The sequence below is a fragment of the Bolinopsis microptera genome, chromosome 5 (assembly GCF_026151205.1).
Source record: "Bolinopsis microptera isolate Bmic1 chromosome 5, MBARI_Bmic_1.0, whole genome shotgun sequence".
Lineage (NCBI taxonomy): Eukaryota > Metazoa > Ctenophora > Tentaculata > Lobata > Bolinopsidae > Bolinopsis > Bolinopsis microptera.
This window is the reverse complement of record NC_087076.1, coordinates 21,604,958-21,630,418: the sequence shown is the minus strand read 5'-3', so window position 1 is coordinate 21,630,418 and position 25,461 is coordinate 21,604,958. Positions and strand designations below refer to the sequence as shown.

At 36.7% G+C, this 25,461-nt stretch overlaps 1 protein-coding gene across 21 annotated transcripts in view; it reads right to left on the bottom strand.

The window, feature by feature from the left end:
* LOC134814786 (77 kDa echinoderm microtubule-associated protein-like) overlaps window positions 1-24,871 on the bottom strand; it is a 45,484-nt gene extending 20,613 nt beyond the window's left edge. The window contains exons 1-23 of one of the 21 annotated variants that reach the window (XM_063823055.1): window positions 24,802-24,871; window positions 23,117-23,275; window positions 22,818-22,982; window positions 22,571-22,690; window positions 21,850-21,987; window positions 21,600-21,707; window positions 21,331-21,468; window positions 21,078-21,185; window positions 20,810-20,947; window positions 20,560-20,667; window positions 20,291-20,428; window positions 20,041-20,148; window positions 19,773-19,910; window positions 19,523-19,630; window positions 19,071-19,214; window positions 16,627-16,758; window positions 16,405-16,458; window positions 15,592-15,711; window positions 14,903-15,023; window positions 14,137-14,201; window positions 13,619-13,669; window positions 7,729-7,902; window positions 7,338-7,510 (exon numbers count right to left, since the gene is read on the bottom strand). In XM_063823055.1, the coding sequence (XP_063679125.1) occupies window positions 7,338-7,510; window positions 7,729-7,902; window positions 13,619-13,669; window positions 14,137-14,201; window positions 14,903-15,023; window positions 15,592-15,711; window positions 16,405-16,458; window positions 16,627-16,758; window positions 19,071-19,214; window positions 19,523-19,630; window positions 19,773-19,910; window positions 20,041-20,148; window positions 20,291-20,428; window positions 20,560-20,667; window positions 20,810-20,947; window positions 21,078-21,185; window positions 21,331-21,468; window positions 21,600-21,707; window positions 21,850-21,987; window positions 22,571-22,690; window positions 22,818-22,982; window positions 23,117-23,275; window positions 24,802-24,847 (2,754 nt within the window). In that variant the 5' untranslated portion in view covers window positions 24,848-24,871. Of the gene's footprint in view, window positions 1-7,337; window positions 7,511-7,728; window positions 7,903-13,618; window positions 13,670-14,136; window positions 14,202-14,902; window positions 15,024-15,591; window positions 15,712-16,404; window positions 16,459-16,626; window positions 16,759-17,296; window positions 17,981-19,070; window positions 19,215-19,522; window positions 19,631-19,772; window positions 19,911-20,040; window positions 20,149-20,290; window positions 20,429-20,559; window positions 20,668-20,809; window positions 20,948-21,077; window positions 21,186-21,330; window positions 21,469-21,599; window positions 21,708-21,849; window positions 21,988-22,570; window positions 22,691-22,817; window positions 22,983-23,116; window positions 23,276-24,801 lie in introns of all 21 variants that reach the window. The other 20 variants (XM_063823034.1, XM_063823035.1, XM_063823036.1 and 17 more) reach the window with 20 other exon arrangements.
* Between the last annotated feature and the right edge of the window lie 590 nt (window positions 24,872-25,461).

Below are 25,461 nucleotides of genomic sequence, written 5' to 3'. Positions count from 1 at the left end.
TTGATTGAAATGTCTACAATTGAAATCCTGAAAAACTGTACCCTGAGTGATCACTTCCCCATCATATTTGCCACCAAGAAGTTTCAAACTAACCTCAAAGCTCCTAAAACAATCAATACTAGACAGCTTAAAACCGTGGATTGTGATCAGTTGGCGATTGATTTACTGATGTGTTCCTCTGACTATGAATTGGCAGACTGCTTTGTTGAATCTTGTGAACAATTTTTCCAATGCATTGGTAGTGTCCTCGATGAACATGCACCTTTGGTCCAAAAGACTATAAGCTTTGTTCCCCATGCTCCCTGGTTTGATTCTGAGTACAAAGATCAAAGGAAACTTAGAAGGAAAGCCGAGAGAACTAAGCATAAAAGTGAGGAGAACAGGATACTCTTTGAAGAGATCCGAGATGAAACAACAAACATGGCTAATCTTAAAAAACAACAGTATTATAAAGGTTTACTTGACAAAAATCAACATGATGTTAAAGCTATATATAGCATTGTCAATCGTGAGCTTGACAGACATCAGAATACTCCTCTCCCAGAATCAGAAGATGTTTCAAAACTTTGCAGTGATTTAAATCACTACTTCAATGAAAAGATCAAGAACATTAGGAAAGATTTCCCCAGCATAGAAGATTTTGATGTTGATAAACACATTATGAATCAACAGAACAATTCCAACTGTGAAGGTCGGTTATATGAATTTGAACCATGCACAGAGGATGAGCTGTCTGAAATAATCAAAGAAAGTGGAATCAAGTGTGCACCATCTGATTTTCTTCCAACAACTGTCCTCAAAGACAATATCACAAGTTTCATTCCTGTCTTGTGCAAACTGGTGAACCAGTCTCTAGCTAAGGGCACATTCGACGGTTTGAAGACTGCTCACATTATTCCTACCATCAAGGACCACAAACTTGATCCAAATGACTTCAAGAGCTATCGACCTATATCTAACCTCTCTTTTCTGGGTAAACTCATCGAGAGAGTTGTGCTGAAAAGGTTAAATGAACATCTGGCTAAAAATGATCTCAATGTTCCACAGCAATCTGCCTATAAGAAGTTCCATTCTACTGAGACCATCTTGTTAAAAGTAACAAATGACCTACTGCTGGCATGTGATAGCAAATCCTCCACTGTTCTCATGATGCTCGATTTATCTGCAGCCTTTGACACAGTGGAACACAGAAAATTACTCAAAATTCTTTCTGAAGAGATCCATATCGGAGGTACTGCTCTTAAATGGTTCAAGAGTTTCCTGGTAGGCCGCACTCAAAGAACCAGAATAGGCTCTTCTACTAGTGATACGATCATTCTAGAATTTGGTGTACCTCAAGGTTCTGTGTTAGGACCGGTGCTATTCAACATATACATCAGATCTCTGTATAGGACCATCGAGAAATCTGGATTCAATGTGCAAGGATATGCAGATGACCACCAGGTATATAAAACTTTCAAACCTTGTGATCAGGTAAATGTTCTGGGCATCCAAATTGTGAATTGCGCTAGGACCATACAGCGCTGGATGGTTGAATATTGCCTTCAACTTAATCCTGGAAAAACACAAATACTTATCATCGCCTCACCTCAAGTTCTTAACCAGGTCAGTATAGGGGGAGTTAAGCTATCAAATGATACCTGTATCAGATTTGTCAGCACAACAAAGAACCTTGGTGTTCAAATTGACCATCATCTTACTTTTGAGCCTCAAATCATGTCCCTCAAAAAGCATTGTTTCAGACTCCTTGTAGGAATGTAATAAGGAGAAAATATCTCTTTAGTAAAGCTCAGCTCAAGCTTATAATTAACAGCATCATTGTCTGCAAATTGGACTACTGCAATGCTCTTTATTATGGAATTAGTGACAACCTCATCCACCAACTCCAACTCGTTCAGAATGCAGCTGCTAAAGCTATAGTAGGACTATATAAATATGATCATCTAGGAGACACTCTGAAAGACCTTCATTGGCTGCCTATTAGTTACAGAATTCAATATAAGTTATTGCTTCTTGTCTATAAATGTCTTAATGGTATGGGACCAGATTATTTAAGTGATATGTTTAAATATGCCAATTATAATCATCTTATCTATTTGACTGAACCAAGAGTATATTCACAGTATGGAGAAAGATCGTTTCAGAAGGTTGGCCCTAAATTATGGAATGAGCTGCCTCTTGAAATTAAGAATTGCATGTCACTGGAATCTTTTAAAGTGTATCTGAAAACGTTTCTTTTTAAACGTGCTTTTGATATTAATTAATTTACTACTTTTTCAACGTTTCTACTGTTAAGTGCATACCCTTAACCTTGTAATTTAGTGTATCAAGTCTTTACAATTTTCTATGGTTTGGAACCTAAATGTGGATTGCTTTTCAGGTTTTCTTGTATCCTGACTTGTTTTCGTGGCACACCTGTGCATTTTAAGTTGTTGTGCCACTATAATCTATAAGTTTAAATTATTATTTTATTATTAACACTGAACAGTTATTGACTATTGAGTCTCATTAGATTAAATATTTAGAATATCTGACTAAACTTGAGTAAGAACAAGATAATCTATCATTCCAGAAACAGCTTATCCTTTAAACTCGAATCTTATTAAACACGTCAGAAAATTTAATGAACACACAAAATTGTTTAGTCAGTTAGCTCGGACGGTGAATTGATGATTGTCCTTCATCAGATGATTAAATTATCATACGAATTTAAGTTAAATGTTAGCAAGTTGTAATTAGTTACAAACTGCTGTTTTCACCACAACAACTAAATAATATGTAACCAGAAGGCAAGCATGATCTACAAACTGCTGTTTTCACCACAACAACTAAATAATATGTAACCAGAGGGCAAGCATAATCTACAAACTGCTGTTTTCACCACAACAACTAAATAATATGTAACCAGAGGGCAAGCATAATCTACAAACTGCTGTTTTCACCACAACAACTAAATAATATGTAACCAGAGGGCAAGCATAATCTACAAACTGCTGTTTTCACCACAACAACTAAATAATATGTAACCAGAGGGCAAACATAATCTACAAACTGCTGTTTTCACCACAACAACTAAATAATATGTAACCAGAGGGCAAGCATAATCTACAAACTGCTGTTTTCACCACAACAACTAAATAATATGTAACCAGAGGGCAAGCATAATCTACAAACTGCTGTTTTCACCACAACAACTAAATAATATGTAACCAGAGGGCAAGCATAATCTACAAACTGCTGTTTTCACCACAACAACTAAATAATATGTAACCAGAGGGCAAACATGATCTACAAACTGCTGTTTTCACCACAACAACTAAATAATATGTAACCAGAGGGCAAGCATAATCTACAAACTGCTGTTTTCACCACAACAACTAAATAATATGTAACCAGAGGGCAAACATGATCTACAAACTGCTGTTTTCACCACAACAACTAAATAATATGTAACCAGAGGGCAAGCATAATCTACAAACTGCTGTTTTCACCACAACAACTAAATAATATGTAACCAGAGGGCAAGCATAATCTACAAACTGCTGTTTTCACCACAACAACTAAATAATATATAACCAGAGGGCAAGCATAATCTACAAACTGCTGTTTTCACCACAACAACTAAATAATATGTAACCAGAGGGCAAACATAATCTACAAGCTGCTGTTTTCACCACAACAACTAAATAATATGTAACCAGAGGGCAAACATGATCTACAAACTGCTGTTTTCACCACAACAACTAAATAATATGTAACCAGAGGGCAAGCATAATCTACAAACTGCTGTTTTCACCACAACAACTAAATAATATGTAACCAGAGGGCAAGCATAATCTACAAACTGCTGTTTTCACCACAACAACTAAATAATATGTAACCAGAGGGCAAGCATAATCTACAAACTGCTGTTTTCACCACAACAACTAAATAATATGTAACCAGAGGGCAAGCATAATCTACAAACTGCTGTTTTCACCACAACAACTAAATAATATGTAACCAGAGGGCAAGCATAATCTACAAACTGCTGTTTTCACCACAACAACTAAATAATATGTAACCAGAGGGCAAGCATGATCTACAAACTGCTGTTTTCACCACAACAACTAAATAATATGTAACCAGAGGGCAAACATAATCTACAAACTGCTGTTTTCACCACAACAACTAAATAATATGTAACCAGAGGGCAAACATGATCTACAAACTGCTGTTTTCACCACAACAACTAAATAATATGTAACCAGAAGGCAAGCATAATCTACAAACTGCTGTTTTCACCACAACAACTAAATAATATGTAACCAGAGGGCAAACATAATCTACAAACTGCTGTTTTCACCACAACAACTAAATAATATGTAACCAGAGGGCAAACATGATCTACAAACTGCTGTTTTCACCACAACAACTAAATAATATGTAACCACAAGGCAAACATGATCTACAAACTGCTGTTTTCACCACAACAACTAAATAATATGTAACCACAAGGCAAACATGATCTACAAACTGCTGTTTTCACCACAACAACTAAATAATATGTAACCAGAGGGCAAGCATAATCTACAAACTGCTGTTTTCACCACAACAACTAAATAATATGTAACCAGAGGGCAAGCATAATCTACAAACTGCTGTTTTCACCACAACAACTAAATAATATGTAACCAGAGGGCAAACATGATCTACAAACTGCTGTTTTCACCACAACAACTAAATAATATGTAACCAGAGGGCAAACATGATCTACAAACTGCTGTTTTCACCACAACAACTAAATAATATGTAACCAGAGGGCAAACATGATCTACAAACTGCTGTTTTCACCACAACAACTAAATAATATGTAACCAGAGGGCAAACATGATCTACAAACTGCTGTTTTCACCACAACAACTAAATAATATGTAACCAGAGGGCAAACATGATCTACAAACTGCTGTTTTCACCATAACAACTAAATAATATGTAACCAGAGGGCAAACATGATCTACAAACTGCTGTTTTCACCACAACAACTAAATAATATGTAACCAGAAGGCAAGCATAATCTACAAACTGCTGTTTTCACCACAACAACTAAATAATATGTAACCAGAGGGCAAACATGATCTAAAAACTGCTGTTTTCACCACAACAACTAAATAATATGTAACCAGAAGGCAAGCATAATCTACAAACTGCTGTTTTCACCACAACAACTAAATAATATGTAACCACAAGGCAAGCATGATCTACAAACTGCTGTTTTCACCACAACAACTAAATAATATGTAACCAGAGGGCAAGCATAATCTACAAACTGCTGTTTTCACCACAACAACTAAATAATATGTAACCAGAGGGCAAGCATGATCTACAAACTGCTGTTTTCACCACAACAACTAAATAATATGTAACCAGAGGGCAAGCATGATCTACAAACTGCTGTTTTCACCACAACAACTAAATAATATGTAACCAGAGGGCAAACATGATCTACAAACTGCTGTTTTCACCACAACAACTAAATAATATGTAACCAGAAGGCAAACATAATCTACAAACTGCTGTTTTCACCACAACAACTAAATCTTACTATATATAAAGCGAGACGATATATATATATTTATCTGTGCCATTTTACTGACACCACGGCATCAACTTTAACGCGAATTTCTGCAAAAACCGTAAAAGATATACAACTAAAACTTTTTTGACTGGGTCAAATGCTTTAATGGCCTCCAAATCCGCATGAAAAAATAAAAAATTGGCCAAGAAATAGGAGTTTTAGAGCCCAAAATTTGGTACCCCAAGTGGTGTCAAAAATGCGAATTAAATAGGTAATAATTGTTTTAGTCTCTTGAGTCTTGACACCATTTTAGGGTTAGACGGGTTCCTGCTAGTAATATGTAACCAGAGGGCAAGCATAATCTACAAACTGCTGTTTTCACCACAACAACTAAATAATATGTAACCAGAGGGCAAGCATAATCTACAAACTGCTGTTTTCACCACAACAACTAAATAATATGTAACCACAAGGCAAGCATAATCTACAAACTGCTGTTTTCACCACAACAACTAAATAATATGTAACCAGAGGGCAAGCATAATCTACAAACTGCTGTTTTCACCACAACAACTAAATAATATGTAACCAGAGGGCAAGCATAATCTACAAACTGCTGTTTTCACCACAACAACTAAATAATATGTAACCAGAGGGCAAGCATAATCTACAAACTGCTGTTTTCACCACAACAACTAAATAATATGTAACCAGAGGGCAAACATGATCTACAAACTACTGTTTTCACCACAACAACTAAATAATATGTAACCAGAGGGCAAACATGATCTACAAACTACTGTTTTCACCACAACAACTAAATAATATGTAACCAGAGGGCAAACATGATCTACAAACTGCTGTTTTCACCACAACAACTAAATAATATGTAACCAGAGGGCAAGCATGATCTAACAGTTTCCCTTTGATTTCGCACGAACAGAAATATTCAAACACGACTGACATGATTGTTTGAAAGGATGAAATGTTTGGCACTGTAACAAAGAGTCTAGCGATCTACTAAATTATGTTGGTCCTAGCCCCTTAGAAGCACGACTACGGGGGACTTTTCATACACATTTCAATAGTGTTCTGAAGTGCCCTTACTGTATTATAATGCCACTCTAATATAGATGACAATCTTGATAAATATAGCGGGTTTTCTTTCTTTTCTGGAATTATACCAGTTATGTAAAGAGGGTTAATATTGCCACAAAGCTATAAACAAAGCTTTAATATGTACAATGTACATGATGTACATGTATAATGTATAAAGGTAGCGATCATTAAATGTATTTTAATTTGATCGTCACCTGTTTTCATGACCGGACTTACACAATTTAATGACACGTACAAATTACAAGCGTGTGTGTGTGTGTGAAGCTAAGGTATTCAAGTATGTTAAACAAACAACAAAGCGGCCCTTTGCGAGCGAGTGTGCGAACAGTGTGTGACGTGTTACATGTACAGTTGCAGTGTTACACCAGTAACACAATGTGTAACACCAGTAACACAATGTGTTACACCTGTAACACAATGTGTAACAGCTGTAACACAATGTGTAACACCTGTAACAGCACGTGTTACACCAGTAACACAATGTGTAACACCAGTAACACAATGTGTAACACCTGTAACTCTGTAACACAATGTTTAACACCTGTTACAGTACGTGTAACACCTGTAACACAATGTGTTACACCTGTAACAGCACGTGTTACACCTGTAACACAATGTGTAACACCTGTATCCGTGGGTTAAAAAGAAGTGTTACACTCACATCGCCCTCCTTCTCGTCGTGTCCAGCTGCTTGCCCCGTAGCTACAATACTGGGGTTAGCTGGGTTCAGGGCGATACTCTTGATATCATCGTTGTGGCCCTGGTAGAAGCGCTGGGTCTTGGTAGCCGGGTTGTAGATTACTCCTACAGCTGCTTGGTAGTAGAGCAACTCGTCTGGGGGAAAGTGTAGGGTTAGTTGGGTGTCAAACCAACATCAGCAACTTGGTCATGTTTTGGCTGTAAAACACGCAGTGGATAGTATAAATTTGGGTTTAATTGTGGTCGAATCATGTTGCCTTTTGTGCAGATTTAATTAACCATAATTAAAAGGAACAAAGCTTTTAACCAGAAGCCTAAACAATGCAATACACGAAACAGAAACAACAACTTACTGCTAGGCAGGGAGTAGATATTATCCTGACTGTCTCGGCCCCGGTAACCATAAACCCAGTTAATCTTCAGAGTCTCATCCGGCTTCTCCGAGCTGATTCCGTCCAGGGAGAAATCAGTTGGGGGATAGCAGACAATCCCACGTCCTCGGAGCATTAACTTCACTGCGTGCTCCTCTGAAAATAAGGTCATTCTTACTCTTTTTACTGATCGAATGATTGATTAACTAATTAACTTATTAATAAAATAAGTAAATCCTGGTGCTAATATATTAAATGGTTATAAAAACTTCTTGTCTTTACAGTTAAGAAAACAACAATAGGGGTTGTAAAATATCGGGTGCAATGCTGTGCTACATCAAAAGTTGAACGTGCTGCCAAGAAAAAAATTTAAGAGGTCGGATATATTTTTATATCTTGAAAGTGAGATATATATATTATATTATATTATATATTATATATTATCCACATAAAGTCTAAATATAATTGAGAATACAGCTACGTACGAGACCCTATTTGAAATATAGAGCTAAGAATAGCATCTGCTCCTGGGTAGTGTAGCCCTAACGACAAGTTGGTTCAGCATCATGAGCAGAGTTTGCCAAATATTGATATGTAGGTAGTTTAATTTGACAATTTTCATACCCAAAGCCATTGGCTTTATAATATTATTGGAGCGAGTATTATAAGTATAAGCTGGCAGTATTCCCATTTCAGGCTTACTTTGCGTCCCATAATATAATTGGCTTTGTACAAGCCACTGAAGATAAAAGACAAACGAGCTCGCAGCCCGGGGAAATCACAGCGGTAAGTGGGTTGTGTAAATGTGGAATTGCCCGTTTCTGAAGGTAGACTACAGCATTAAACTTTGTGTAAACCTTCTGTTTGTTATACTCCTCCAACTTCTCCTCTTGGAGCAAACCCTCAAACTTGTCAAGAGTGTTTAAAAGTTCAGGTTGTCAAAGGATGACACTTGCTGTTCTTGGGAAAGGTGATCTCTACATAGTTGAAGTTTTGTCAATGTAACTAACTAAATTTTGTTCATGACCTTAACGTTTTCCTTAGGATATGATGTGCACGTGCTTAAAATAATTTTGTCATACAGGCTACAATTCAATATAATCCACATAATATTATAATGTACTATATACTTATCTACTAGTCACACCATCACATTGGAATGGAAAAGACTTCTTACACCATTTGGGATTTCTGTAAATCTACAAGTCGAGTAGAGCAAGTAGGAAATAGCAGTGAACTCGTTGTAATATTACTGAGAATGTGCTACCACGTCAACAGAGCGAGTAAAGCACTTAGTATGCAGTAGGTAAGTAGTTAAAAATCACAGCATTATATTACCACCGTGAACATTCCCACAACTGTCAGATAATTTTTACAAACTCTCCAGAAATTTACAAATCTCGGCTCCAGGACAGTGTTATGATATTATGCGAATACAGATTACAGAGTGTTAGTATGCGTAACTGTAGGGAGGGATGGAGTGAGGAGAGAGAGATAGAGAGGAAGATAGAGATAGAGATAGAGATAAAGAGAGAGAGAGAGAGAGAGATAGAGAGAGATAGAGAGAGAGAGAGAGAGAGAGAGAGAGAGAGAGAGAGAAAGAGAGAGAGAGAGAGAGAGAGAGAGAGAGAGAGAGAGAGAGAGAGAGAGAGAGAGAGAGAGAGAGAGAGAGAGAGAGAGAGAGAGAGAGAGAGAGAGAGAGAGAGAGAGAGAGAGAGAGAGAGAGAGAGAGAGAGAGAGAGAGAGAGAGAGAGAGAGAGAGAGAGAGAGAGAGAGCGAGAGAGAGAGATAGAGAGGAAGATAGAGATAGAGATAGAGAGAGAGGGAGAGAGAGAGAGAGAGAGAGATAGAGAGAGATAGAGAGAGATAGAGAGAGAGAGAGCGAGAGAGAGAGAGAGAGAGAGAGAGAGAGAGAGAGAGAGAGCGAGAGAGAGAGAGAGAGAGAGAGAGAGAGGGTGTGGGTCTGATTGTTGTTAACAAGAACTAGAGAGAACTCCTGTAAGTGTGTGAGGGTTGGGAGGTGTTGGTCAGGTAAGAATTAGAGGGCTGGTATGCAGGGTGTGGGTGTGTGTGTGTGTGTGTGTGTGTGTATGTGTGTGTGTGTGTGTGTGTGTGTGTGTGTGGGTGTGGGTGTGTGTGTGTGTGTGTGTGGGTGTGGGTGTGTGTGTGTGTGTGTGTGTGTGTGTGTGTGTGTGTGTGTGTGTGTGTGTGTGTGTGTGTGTGTGTGTGTGTGTGTGTGTGTGTGTGTGTGTGTGTGTGTGTGTGTGTGTGTGTGTGTGTGTGTGTGTGTGTGTGTGTGTGTGTGTGTGTGTGTGTGTGTGTGTGTGTGTGTGTGGGTGTGGGTGTGGGTGTGGGTGTGGGTGTGGGTGTGGGCGTGATTTAATCTTGGCGTGGGTTCTATTACTCATTCTAGGAATATCACATTTAGCGTAATACAAATTTGAGAATTGCAACATTTCAGATAAATGATAATATAATATGAGATAAGAAGAGTTCACTGGGTCTAAGCTAATTATATTGCACAGTCTAACTGTCTAATAATATAAGTCTATTATTACATTTTTTACTCGGCTAATAATTATCCAAAAACTAAGATTTAAAATCTTACCAATCGGATTTGTTTAAAGATAACATACGACGATGACCTGTGTTGGTTACATACAGCATGCTTTAACGGTTACACGTCATGCGTGCAAACATGATAACGATAAGATAAAAAACGGCGAGGAAGAGATATTATTACTGCTAGGGACGATGATTTTCAGATATTTACCCTGAGGAATATTACCGATTTCACCGTGACATGACAGGCAAATCACATTGAATTACTCTCACTAATGCTCTGCTAATGGTATATTGATAATCAACCATTTTCCCTTTTCAAGCGATAATACGTAAAACTGTAAATACCACGATTACACGCATTTATCAAGACATTAAAACAACGTACTGGCTCATGAGATTAATGAAAATGTCTCCCTCTTCTCTTTTTAAGAGTATTTTAATTTGAAATTTGGAAATTCTTAGTGGATAACCCCGAACCAATTAGAAATACGAGAGATTGAAAGATATTATATCAACCTCATTTGAGTTTGACAAGACGTGACAACACTAAACTGCTTCAGTACAATTATTGGAGCCTACCCTCGCTGTATGATGCAAAAGGCTTGAATCTAGCTTCCTGGTTTCTTCTGTACAAGGTGATATCACCGGTTTTTTGTCCACCTTTGCTCTCTGATCCACCCATCTTACTTTCTTAGTGTATTTGAGATGATATTATATTGATGTTAATGGTGGAGAAGTAAAGATGTGAGTTGATTGGTTGATGACAGTTCAGAACTGTTGATTGGTCGCTGAATGAGGAGGGTAGAGGTTGGATTATGAGTAAATCTAGTGTCATTGCTGTCAATAAAAACTTTCCATCTTTTGTGTTAAATAAAGCTGTATAATTACTATTAAATAAAGTTAAAAATTAGGATACAATTTCTATTGATAAAACTAGAATATGTTTGTTTCCACAACAAGTGATCTCGAGCCAACAGCCCATTCTTTCAACCCAAACCTAGTTGAAATTATATGGGTTTACAAAGTTTCTCTCTACATAACATTATATCTCTCTCTACTCTCTAGCAGTAAGATGCCAGTCAAATTGAGCCATGACAGCAACATTCTTGTGGAGTGTTAACAGGTACCAACTCTTGCTAATTACGCGGAGAGTGTACTTAGTGTAGAATACATGTCTAGATTGTATAGTTTATTAAAGATATCAAACGGAAGGATACATGAACACCAACTATTTTACCACTACCAACTATTTTACCACTACGATTATACTGTGGGTGAGGATACATGAACACCAACTATTTTACCACTACGATTATACTGTGGGTGAGGATACATGAACACCAACTATTTTACCACTACGATTATACTGTGGGTGAGGATACATGAACACCAACTATTTTACCACTACGATTATACTGTGGGTGAGGATACATGAACACCAACTATTTTACCACTACGATTATACGTATACTGTGGGTGAGGATACATGAACACCAACTATTTTACCACTACGATTATACTGTGGGTGAGGATACATGAACACCAACTATTTTACCACTACGATTATACTGTGGGTGAGGATACATGAACACCAACTATTTTACCACTACGATTATACTGTGGGTGAGGATACATGAACACCAACTATTTTACCATTACCAACTATTTTACCACTACGATTATACTGTGTGGTGAAGGTGTAGTTGTACGGTACAACCTCACCTACAGTATAAAGAAATAGCAAGTTTTCCAGTTCATTGAGTCGGAGTAATAGGATCTCATTATTGAAGAATGTACCGGACTAGGTTGTAGGATTCACTTACATAGCATACATAGTTCCATTCTATTCTAGTCTATACTACAGTCCCAGTCACATTAACTGCAATTGACATTGTGGCCGGCGCCAGCACATACAATATTTCACAATACACAGCACTAAACCCATTTATTCTCGCCACATTCCAATTTCCACGAAACCACACGGGCTCCCATTAGGTCATGGACTCAAGTTAATTAGAGGTAATGCCATGTCGTTTCCTTTATAATTAAATCTAATCAAGCCTTTTCTGTGTGTGTGCACCAGTAAAGGTTGTAGGTAACGCTTTTGTTACATTATGTAACATACAGTGTGGTGGCGTTGTGCATATTATAGCACTGACGACAAGTATTATTAGTGGAAATTAAGGTTTACTCTTTAAAAGTTTTAAGTTTTATAGGGAAGATAAGAGCTGGAAGTTTTAATCTGTCCATGCTTAGAAATAGAACTTACATATTTCATTAATTACAAGTTACCACAATGAAATGTGGTACAGTGCGCGCAGTGCGCAGTATTAGCCTTGTGGCCATGATGTATTAATACACCGGAACTAAAGTAAGCTGTAACTGTAATTCTAAGTAATGGCTTTAATACCACGCCAACTGATTCCAGATGTTTCCACAGGTGACGACTGCTGCAGATGTATTGAACTATTTGATAATTGATCGGAATGTTGGGAAGGTGTGGTATATGATATGTTGCTAGATGGAATAATATTATGATGAAATTATACCGCTCGGGTTGAGCGGAAGAGTGAATCAGAATCAGCCAATCTCACGCCAAATCACTGTATTTAAGAAAAGAAAATTGTGTAGTCGAATCAAAACGTTCACTAATAACACACTCCGATAAAGCAGTAAGAAATCAACGCTTTAAAATGAAAGATCAGAAGAAAACTAGTTGATAACTGCTGCTCCAGACTAAACACTCCAGAACGGTTACAGACGTAGCAAGCAGTCTTCACTATCGTGCACGAACAAATCCAATCGACTATTTTCTACCTTTGATTTGTCCAACTCCATGAATTACGAAATGATAGAGATATTTTAAAGAATGGGATTCACAGCAGTTGGTGTTCGTGCATGAGATTCCACGGAAATATTCACAGAGTTGTGGTTTTAAATTAATTTTGCAAACCACTGTAAGTGACAGAGGGTAAACAGGAAAATAGAGGATTCGCCAGTGCTTGAGAGATTACTCTACTTTACCAAACTTTATAAACATAATCATCTCAACTTCATGCTGCACAGTACACCTCTCAATAATAATGATCGCAGTATTTTGGAATGTTTTAGCCTCTCACATTCCCCACTCATTCATAATACATCTCAAACCCATAGTAACAACTCCCATATCACAAATAAAAGGCTGTATGATTGAGCTTTATAATATAGTGTTCAAAAGAGATTTGTAGCTCCAAAGTTAAAAGATGTGTTAAATGATCAGCTGGCTCTGTGTTTCAGTGATAGTTTTATCTCGCTTCTTACTCACTTTCCCCCATGGTACCCAAGTCGACCCAGCTTAGATTTTTCCGTCCGTTTGCTATGTGTTAGAAGGAAGGATAAACATTTGGTACATGCAGGCACTGCTTTAACAAACAAATAGCGCACATTTGTAAACATTGAAACGAAAATTAAAATCATCTTCATGCAAAGAAAAGTTTAAATTCTCCGTATAACATAAGGAAAAAGGCTTGGAAAGAAGAGCGAAATAATAATCTTCTAGCTGGGAAGTTAACAAAACCTTTCAGCTAAACGAACAAGACTCTGAATAGTACAGTAAAGTACAGGGCGAGTCAAAACACTAAAACAGTAGTCCCATATATCAACATATCAACATAATATCAACATATTATCAACAAATTTGTTGAAACCCTTTTCAATTGGACATCAGTCAAAACGTTCTATAAGACCGTTAGACTACATAGCTACTGCTATAGGAGTATAGGACTACTGTTTTAGCCGGTACTTGCTACACGTATGATCATGTAAATGTAAAGATTATCCTACCTCCATCGAGTCCCTTCGTCATCTCTACTCTGTTTCCTCCTTTTCCGGCCCTACGGGGGGAAAATCTGTTGCAAATTAGTGATCTCGGAGACAATCTAACCTGATGTGTCTTGGAGAATAAATATCATTTATGGGAAAGTGGTTGTTCATCCTACGACCTACATACCTACATACATAACATTTTCATTGTTTGCACGTTCAAATACCTCTTTTTAGCCTGAGCCACTGCGCTTATTTTTCGATTGGAAGCCATTCGAGCAGTTGTACGCTCAAAATGTCAGTTAACTAAAACGTTTTTCGTATTTTAAATAATTATAAAATCGACTTATAACCAAACGGGTCGGGTACGAAGTATGTAACGTTAAAGGATAAGATACCAGCAAAAGGTAAAATACTACTACAACGTGGATAGCAGAAGTTACAACAAATGAAGGCCAGTAAAATTGCAACACAGTGCAATAGTGAGCGAGGCCTTTCTTGTACGAAATATAATATACGAAGATTAGTGGAGGCAATTTATCGCCGGAGATAAGAATAGTTTCAGGACACTTATGTGCCACTATTTCGTAACTAGACGTCGAGTTGGATTATTTCTCTGGTCGTTAGCCTGTAACCGTGGCTCTATAGCCTGTAGTCTGTATGCTCTCAACTTTCTCAATTCATTTCCTGGTTTTGTCAGTTTTGCTCTTTAATCCAGAGCTTATGTTGTACAAAATAATGGCTCTAAGTGGTCGTATTTAGTGTTAATATAAGATTGTTGGTTTACTTTTTGCCGACCGATGATTTGCCACCGGGTGCTGCTTTCGGGGCAGCACTGACTGGTCTGGCACGGGTAGTAGCACTTCCGGGTTTCTTGGTGGGACTTCCGGCTGGTTTCTTAGCAACACCTGAAAAGTTTAGGGTGATTGGAAATCATAGAAAAACATTTTTAAAGCAATGTGATCAATCGCAATTATACAGCAAAAATACGATTCAGTTATCTTTATTTTCTAAAGATCTACATATAAATAAAAGTGATCTTATTATGAAAATTATACCGAAATAATTTACATCGTTTTTCACCGGTTATTGAAACTTTGGCCAAACCTAATCTCCCAATTTCCCAAAACTTTTGATAATAACGAAAAATGAGTCCCCACGTTATGCTGAATAATTACTCCAACTAAAATTACAGTAACAGAATCTGTTACATCTGATGTGAATCATTATACACATAACATGTGGATAATTTCATCTTGTAACTGAAGTTACCATTAGGCATTAGGCAAGGCAGTAAGTTCAGAGACAGTCTAGTAGACTGAGTCTACAGTGATATCAATAAACAATAAACCTGCAGAACATAATACTGAATATAGTCAAGTGGTTGTTCAGTTAATTGGCCTACTATTAGCATAACTACAGGTCACAGGAGTAAAATCTAATTTATCAATTAACATGTTACTAAAGTGACCGTACCATTGGACACAGGGGAAGGTTTAGCGACGGCTCTAGCAGCGGATGCAGGTCTGGTCTTCTTAGCTCCAACCGATTTGGACTTGGGATCAGAAATAGCACTTGCGGGCTTCTTTGAGGGAACTGAAACATTGGTCGGTATTAATTAACGGGTTTAAAATACATCATACTGCCAAATTACTTGATAATTAACAACCGATTAGCCGATTTGGTGAATTAAATTTTGCCTCTGGGATCATGAAAATTATATCAAACTCTTCCTTTAATTTCATCCCAAGTGCCAAATTCAAAAGAAATCGTAGCGCATAAATATCGTATGGTTATAATCCCAGATCTTGGACAGAAGCCAAGAAGCCCGACACAGCTCCGTGGGATTTCACGGTGGAATCCCACCGAAACATATTGTCAGGCTTCTTGGATTCTACCAGATCTAGTAATACATAGGTAATAAAAATAGTTGGTTACTATTTTATGTAAAATTCTGTATTAAACATCTTTATCGAATAAAGTTGATAACATGAGGTCTAGGTGCAGGTAAAGTTGAGAGACATATTATAATCGAGAACACTGAATATAAGAACACGTACACCATGCAAATTGCGAATCAATCCTGAAGGCAAATTAACGGTCTGTTCAGAGGAAGTTGGTGATTGGTAAACCTTTTGAACAATGAAGGCCCAAACACTGCACTGCAGAGTGCAGGGGAACACTGAATCTCAAGAAAGGTTTTATAAGCTGTCGAAAATCATTGACAGTGGTTGTACATGATTGATTCTCCATAAAACATAGTTTAATTATTGTTTATTTCGAGTCAACCTGAGTTTGGCTTGGAGTTCGGCTCAGAGCATGAAATACTGGATCCAACCGACCCTGTGGCACTTCATTGAATATTCTGTAACTCAAACATGAGTCATGACTGCATAGTGCATATAATATATCTATAACATAACCCATGAAAAAGTAAAAGTATGCACTGCCATAAAAATAATATCAATAACAAACCCTATGCAGCAAAGAATCGTATCGTAAACTAATTACCAGATCGGCTCTTAATTTCTGTGTTTAGTCTTTGAACTTCCGATTGAAGGCTTGTGATTGTGTCGTCTTTACTCTTCAACGAACATTCAAGTTGAGAGATCTTGTCTTCCAACTCCTTTATCTTTTCAGACTCTGAATGAGAATTATAAATAAAAATATGCTATTATTTCTGAGGTTAAAACTACCAGTACCATGGCTTAATTATGTACATGAATTGTAATTGTATATAATAATACAAGTCGCTATTAAAGGTTTAAAAACATTTTTGTAATCACATTCATTAGGGGCGGCGGTGCATTAACAAATGATGTCATAATAACATGACATTATCCTGCTTTGTTTTTCAGATCAATCGAAACATTTAGGCTATCAATGAAAAGGATAGGCATGTGATGATCTACGATATGTGTTTAAAAGGATGAAATTTTACATTTTTAAAGACAAAAGACAGATAAATTATACATTTAGCACATGTAAAATAAATGTTATGTTGTAAAATGGGCACTAAACTTATATCTAATAATCTTTTAGATACATACTCTGGATGCTAAATAGGACCATTTATGTGAAAGAGCATAGCTTGAACTGCTTGATTAAGGGCAGTGGAATTTCAATCAATATTGGGGCCCTTAATACAGGAAATCCATGCAACATGAACACCCAAACTTACTTTCTGGCCCCTTCACAGTCTGAGTTTCAATAGGCTTAGAAAGAGGTTCGGCACCTGAAACAACTACCGGAGCGGCAATTTCTTTGGGAGGACCAGCGTTTTCAGGAGCTGCGATATCCTCAGGAGGACTTACTATTTCAGGAGCAGGTTCCTTGGATTCCTCAGAACCAATCTGGTCGAAGGAGTTGGCCTCCATGGGACTATCTGCCTCTTCAGGGTCAGTTTCATCTTGGTTGGAGCTCTCAAAGCTAAGCTGAGTTTGCACTTTATCATTTACGTTATCTTCCTCTTGAGGCACAGCGTTTTTATCTTCAGCTTCATGTTCTGCCTGCTCAGGTTCGAGGTCATCATCTTGCATATACACGGGATCAGATACTTGCCTATCCATGGCATCAGCAGCATCTTCCTCGGACATGGTGCTTTCTCGTTCAAGATGGACATCAACATCGTTAGTCTCAACAGGACTGTCTGGTGCATCATCAACAGGGCTGTCTGGACCATGGTCATCAGGGCTGTCAGCCGCTTGGTCATTACATGCGATGTCTGGTTCAAGTTCTTCGTGTTTATCATCACCAGGACTATCTGGAACGTGGTCATTAGGTGAGAGATCATTAGGTTCATCAGAACTACTTGTTGATGCTGCACCCTCTTGACTGTCGGGAGCGTCCTCAACTTTGGGCAAATCTGAAGATTACAATGCACTAGACTCACACATACACAAAATGCATAATGAACGTAATTTGTTCGAATTAAAGATTGCATGAACAACAATGATTTGAGTTTGAATTTTAATATGCTTTCGATTTTCATGAAAAGGAGTTTAAAAGCCATTCATGAAAATTTAACAGTGCAAATGAGTGACTAAATGCATCACAAAATAAAATGAGTGACTTAATGCATAACAAAGCAGGAGTGGGAATGAACAACATAACATTTTAAAGTTAGCACAACATTCCTTAATTGATATTTTGAACCATTACTTTCCGATATAATTGGAAGTTTTCAAATAATATACCTGCAAACATTTTACATTATATTGAATCATTTATGATTTTCAGTTACAATTCCATAAATACTGGCTACAAATGATTATAATACGTTACACTATATTTTTGGCAGGGGAGGAAGGCTTTTACTGCAACAAATTATATCTAACATCACTTCAGGACTAATGTTAGTGATTCTAATTGATAGTTTTCTACCATCAAAAAGAAAACGTATCACACGTCTAGAAGATAAAAATTGATAAGTTACTTTAACTAATTTACCATTGCCTACTATAGTGAATAATCCGACTTTCAATGTTAAGTTTCTTTTTGGTTTAAAATACAGGATTTCAAAGCTAATTGTACATTGTTTAAAAAGAGACTAAAGACTCATCTCTTTGAAAAAGTGTTCATATAAGTATCATATAATATCTTTCTCATACAAACCATACTTCATAAAATGCTAAGTTCTTATGTACATGTTCATGAGTCGCTTTAGATGGCTTGAACTGAATCTTTGGATTTTGAGTTCTTTTTGGCTATAAAGCGATGAATAAATTTCTAGTTATTATTATTAATATTATCATTTCCTTTGTACACTTTCCTTGGTAAGACTAGCTTTTTCAGGAGCAGCAATTTTATCTGGAGTCAAAAAATTAATAAATTGATTAAATCAATTCACTCACTTTCTGACGGTTGGATATGATGGAATGAGTTTCAATGACCTAGGCTTCTTTTTGTTTCAAATATATGCTTTTTAAGCTATATACACGAACATCCAAACTTACTTTCTGGCCCTTTTACAGTTTCAGAAGGCTTCGAAAGAGGTTTGGCATCTGGGGCTACACTTTCTTTTGTAGGACTAGCTTTTTCAATAGCAGCAATTTTCTCCGTAGAACTCTTTTTTTCAGGAGTAGGGGCAGCAATTTTCTCTGGAGGACTAACCATTTCAGAAGTCAAAAATTATAGCATTTTTCATCCAATTTACTCATTTATTGCTCATCAAAATATAATATAATGAGTTTCAACTATAGGCTTTAATAGCAACACAGACGTCAAACATTCAAACTTATTTTCTGGCCTTTTTAGTGTTTCAGGTTTTAGAGGCTTCGAAAGAGGTTTGACATCTGGTGAAACCAATTCACTCACTAACTGACGGTTAGATATGATGGAATGAGGACCTAGGCTTCTTTTCGTTTCAAATATAGGCTTTTTAAGCTACACAAACATCCAAACTTACTTTCTGGCCCTTTTAGTGCCTCAGGTTTTAAAGGCTTCGAAAGAGGTTTGGCATATGGGGCTACACTTTCCTTTATAGGACTAGCTTTTTCAGGAGCAGCAATTTTATCTGGAGTCAAAAAATTAATTAATTGATTAAATCAATTCACTCACTTACTGACGGTTGGATACGATGGAATGAGTTTCAATGACCTAGGCTTCTTTTTGTTTCAAATATAGGCTTTTTAAGCTACACGAACATCCAAACTTACTTTCTGGCCCTTTTACATTTTCAGAAGGCTTCGAAAGAGGTTTGGCATCTGGGGCTACACTTTCCTTTGTAGGACTCGCTTTTTCGATGGCAGCAATTTTTTCTGGAGAACTCGTTTTTTCAATAGCAGCAATTTTCTCTGGAGCACTTACCATTTCAGAAGTCAAAAATTGTAACATTTTCATCCAATTTACTCACTTATTGCCCATCAAATAATCTGAGTTTCAACTATATTAGGCTTTAATAGCAACACAAACATCCAAACTTACTTTCTGGCCCTTTTAGTGTTTCAGGTTGTAAAGGCTTCGAAAGAGGTTTGGCATCTGGGGCTACACTTTCTTTTATAGGACTAGCTTTTTCAGGAGCAGCAATTTTATCTGGAGTCAAATAATTAATAAATTGATTAAATCAATTCACTCACTTACTGACGGTTGGATACGATGGAATGAGTTTCAATGACCTAGGCTTCTTTTTGTTTCAAATATAGGCTTTTTAAGCTACACGAACATCCAAACTTACTTTCTGGCCCTTTTACATTTTCAGAAGGCTTCGAAAGAGGTTTGGCATCTGGGGCTACACTTTCCTTTGTAAGAATCGCTTTTTCGATGGCAGCAATTTTCTCTGGAGAACTCGTTTTTTCAATAGCAGCAATTTTCTCTGGAGGACTTACCATTTCAGAAGTCAAAAATTGTAACATTTTTCATCCAATTTACTCACTTATTGCCCATCAAATGATCTGAGTTTCAACTATATTAGGCTTTAATAGCAACACAAACATCCAAACTTACTTTCTGGCCCTTTTAGTGTTTCAGGTTGTAAAGGCTTCGAAAGAGGTTTGGCATCTGGGGCTACACTTTCCTTTATAGGACTAGCTTTTTCAGGAGCAGCAATTTTATCTGGAGTCAAAAAATTAATTAATTGATTAAATCAATTCACTCACTTACTGACGGTTGGATACGATGGAATGAGTTTCAATGACCTAGGCTTCTTTTTGTTTCAAATATAGGCTTTTTAAGCTACACGAACATCCAAACTTACTTTCTGGCCCTTTTACATTTTCAGAAGGCTTCGAAAGAGGTTTGGCATCTGGGGCTACACTTTCCTTTGTAGGACTCGCTTTTTCGATGGCAGCAATTTTCTCTGGAGAACTCGTTTTTTCAATAGCAGCAATTTTCTCTGGAGCACTTACCATTTCAGAAGTCAAAAATTGTAACATTTTCATCCAATTTACTCACTTATTGCCCATCAAATAATCTGAGTTTCAACTATATTAGGCTTTAATAGCAACACAAACATCCAAACTTACTTTCTGGCCCTTTTAGTGTTTCAGGTTGTAAAGGCTTCGAAAGAGGTTTGGCATCTGGGGCTACACTTTCCTTTGTAGGACTAGCTTTTTCAGGAGCAGCAATTTTATCTGGAGTCAAAAAATTAATTAATTGATTAAATCAATTCACTCATTTACTGACGGTTGGATACGATGGAATGAGTTTCAATGACCTAGGCTTCTTTTTGTTCCAAATATAGGCTTTTTAAGCTAGTACACGAACATCCAAACTTACTTTCTGGCCCTTTTACAGTTTCAGAAGGCTTCGAAAGAGGTTTGGCATCTGGTGCTACAATTTCCTTTGTAGGACTAGCTTTTTCAGGGGCAGACATTTTCTCTGGAGAACTCGTTTTTTCAATAGCAGCAATTTTCTCTGGAGCACTTACCATTTCAGAAGTCAAAAATTGTAACATTTTTCATCCAATTTACTCACTTATTGCCCATCAAATGATCTAAGTTTCAACTATATTAGGCTTTAATAGCAACACAAACATCCAAACTTACTTTCTGGCCCTTTTAGTGCCTCAGGTTGTAAAGGCTTCGAAAGAGGTTTGGCATCTGGGGCTACACTTTCCTTTATAGGACTAGCTTTTTCAGGAGCAGCAATTTTCTCTGGAGTCAAACAATTAATTAATTGATTAAATCAATTCACTCACTTACTGACGGTTGGATATGATGGAATGAGTTTCAATGACCTAGGCTTCTTTTTGTTCCAAATATAGGCTTTTTAAGCTACACGAACATCTAAACTTACTTTCTGGCCCTTTTACAGTTTCAGAAGGCTTCGAAAGAGGTTTGGCATCTGGTGCTACAATTTCCTTTGTAGGACTAGCTTTTTCAGAGGCAGACATTTTCTCTGGAGAACTCGTTTTTTCAATAGCAGCAATTTTCTCTGGAGGACTTACCATTTCAGAAGTCAAAAATTGTAGCATTTTCATCCAATTTACTCACTTATTGCCCATCAAATGATCTGAGTTTCAACTATATTAGGCTTTAATAGCAACACGAACATCCAAACTTACTTTCTGGCCCTTTAAGTGCTTCAGGTTTCGAAAGGATTCATCCGATCTACTTACTTATTACCCATTCAATAATCGCAGTTTCAATGGAAGGTTTATTTTTGTTCAAATTTTGGCTTCTATAAAAACGTGAACTTAGTTTCTTGCCCTTGAAAATTTTCCATTTCAAAAGGCTAGGCTCATAATGAGGTTTGTCATCAGAAGCTGCAATTTGCTTTGGAGAAGTTATAATTTCCTTTTCTAGAATAGCAATTTTTCCTGGACAACCAATCTTTCCAGCTGTAGGAGCAGCTATTTTTTCTGGAGGACTCACTAATATTTCAGAAGTCAAAAAGTAATAAATCTGTTCTACCAATTTACTCACCTATTGCCAGTTGAATAATCTGAGTTTTAAACATTAGGCTTTTCAGTTTCAAATATAGGCTTTTTAGCAACATGAACATGATACAAACTTACTTTCTGGTCCTTTAACACTTTCTGTTTTAAAAGGCTTTAAAAGAGCTTTAGGATCTGGACCAAATACAGGACTCCAAATTTCCTCGAGGGGACTAGCTATTCTAGGAGCAGCAATTTTCCCTGGAGGACTTACTATTTCAGAAGTCAAAAAGTAATAAATAACTTTAGCTAGAATCTACTCTCTTATTACCTGCCGAATAATCTGATTTCAATAGGTTGTTTTAGCAACATGAACATCCAAACTTACTTTCTGGTCCTGTTAGAGTTTCAGTTTCAAAAAGCTTGAAAAGAGGTTTGTCATTTGGACCAAATACGGGTGCTGCAATTTCCTTAGGAGGCATGGCTTTTTCAGAAGTAGTAGGAATAGCAATTTTCTCTGGTGGACTAGCTTTTCCAGGAGTAGCAAGTTTCTCTGGAGTGCTTAGTATTTCAGAAGTCAAAAGATAATAAATTACTTCAACCGATTCACCCACTTATTAGTTATTTCCTGTTGAGTAATTAAAGTTTGAATAAGGTTTAATTAGCAACATGACCATCCGAACTTACTTCCTGGCCCTATTAGAGTTTCAGAATAAGAAGGCTTCAAAAGAGGTATGGCATCTGAACCAAATACAGGAGTTGCAATTTCTTCTGGAGAAATAACTTTCTCAGCAGTAATTTTACCTGAGGGACTTGCTTTTCCTGGAGTAGGAGCATCAATTTTCCCTGGAGGACTTATTGTTTTAGAAGTCAGAATTTCCTCTTATCTGATTATATATTCACTTATTGCCTGTTGAAATAAATCTGAGTTTTAGCAACTCCTTTAGAAACAGGTTTTGCATCTGACAACTAAGACTAGCAATTTTAAGACCTATGTTGCCTCATTCTTGATACCATTCTCAATCTCAGTCTTATTTTTTATTTCATCTAGTTGGTCTCGTTTTTTGTCTCCTTCTTGTTCTCTTAATTGGTCTCATGCTGAGTCTCGTTTATGATATTCTTCTTGGTCCTATTTTTATCTCGTTCTTATTTAATTAATTAATTATCCTATTTGGTATATTTTTCACAATAATATGACAAGTTGTATTTGTTTGATCTTGGTCTCAGTCTTAGTCTCGTTTTTGGTTTAATTGATTCATGATCTTCTTCTTGACATCTTTCTTTTAAACCTCATTCTCAGTTCGAGATGGCCAGGCCTACTCTCATGCTGTCTATATGTGATGATTAATTCTGAAAAACTAGGGACAACTGGGGAATGATCCCAGAACCTCGAGATTTCGCGTCTCTTGCTCTACCAATTGAGCTACTGACCCTGATTCTCAGAGCGAAATCACCACTCATATACAGCACAATTTCATGCTTTGTGTGGAATATCATTTATCAGTTATTTAGAATATATATTCGCATTTATCCACACTATATATAGTATAGTGTGGATAAATGCGAATATATATTCTAAATAACTCATTCTCAGTCATGTTGTTTTCTCCTGTACTGCATAAAATTCTTTTACAATTTACCATAGTGACTCACCTTGAATATTTTTATATGATTTACCGTATTTACTTTTAAAAATACTGATGATGTTATTCCAAGTGATAATTAAAGAAAAAATTTGATTGTGAACTATATCTATTGGCCAGTCAATGAATCTGAAGAGGGCAGGGGGATCTTCATGAAAATTTCCTTGACATCGAATTTTTAGTTGTTTCTAATAGAGGGGAGTAATATCTATCAGCTGCTTTTGGTCTCATCGAAAAATAGTTTTCCAAGCAGAAGTTATCACTGGTCAAAGTTCAATGCTTGCGAGTTGTGTGTAATGGTATTGCAAGACAATTTTCAATAACATATAATACTGAAAATCAAGTCTCGAAATTTTTCTTCACAGCAATCTCCCTGGAATTTTCATGAAGACATCCACATCCTAACCCTTAAGCAGATCAATATAGTGTTTGCATTGCATCTCCATGTCAGTTTAGTTACATATAATACAATATACAAATTATACATGTTACATGTATCTAAAATTCGTTCACAATGTACTGAAGGTTTAACATGAACTTAAATTATGGAAAATTGACGAACCATATTCATGAATTGTTTTACTACTAGTACAAACAACATTGATTGTGTTATTTCAGGTAATAAAATTAAGATGACATTTGATGATGAATACTTTTTCAATGAATCATAAGCAGATTAATTTGTTCTAAATACATCTCGTCTCCATGCCAGTTACACAAAGAACTTACCTGCATCAAAGTCATGATGAACATCATTTATGACTGGATCTTCCATAATTGAGAATTGTCAAATAATCCTAATAAAAGAAATGTAATCAATTGAAAATTTTAATAATCAAACATTTCACAGTTTTACTATATTAAATCTAATTGTAAATCGTAGATTGGTTTACACTTTACAGTCTAATACACCACAGAGGGGGTTGGTGCAGTACTAAGTGATTTCTTAATTCAGAAGCAGAAGGTTGCCGATTTAAACATTACTAGTGCCATCAATCCATGGAGTGAATTTCATTTTAGGTTTTATATGCAGCCCACTCAGTCTAATAATCAGGAATGAAATGATCTTTGCCAAAAAGCTTGATCATGGCTGGCAGACCCTTACAGATTGACACATAACAAGCAAAGACTCAAGGGGGCAGGAGGGGCTGTTTTCTGAAAATCGATTTTTGTTTCTCAATGAAACAAGAAATTTTCAATGAAACAAGAAATTTAATTTTAGCACATTTTACCGAATCAACAAATTTATAACAATGAAAATATAATGCTTATTTGGTGTATGACTTTCTGTCCTTGACTTCTAATTGGGTTGAAAATGGACAGGCAACTAAGGGGCAAGGAATGTGCAGACCTGAAAGCTTTTGCACACACCAAAACATTTAAAGTCCA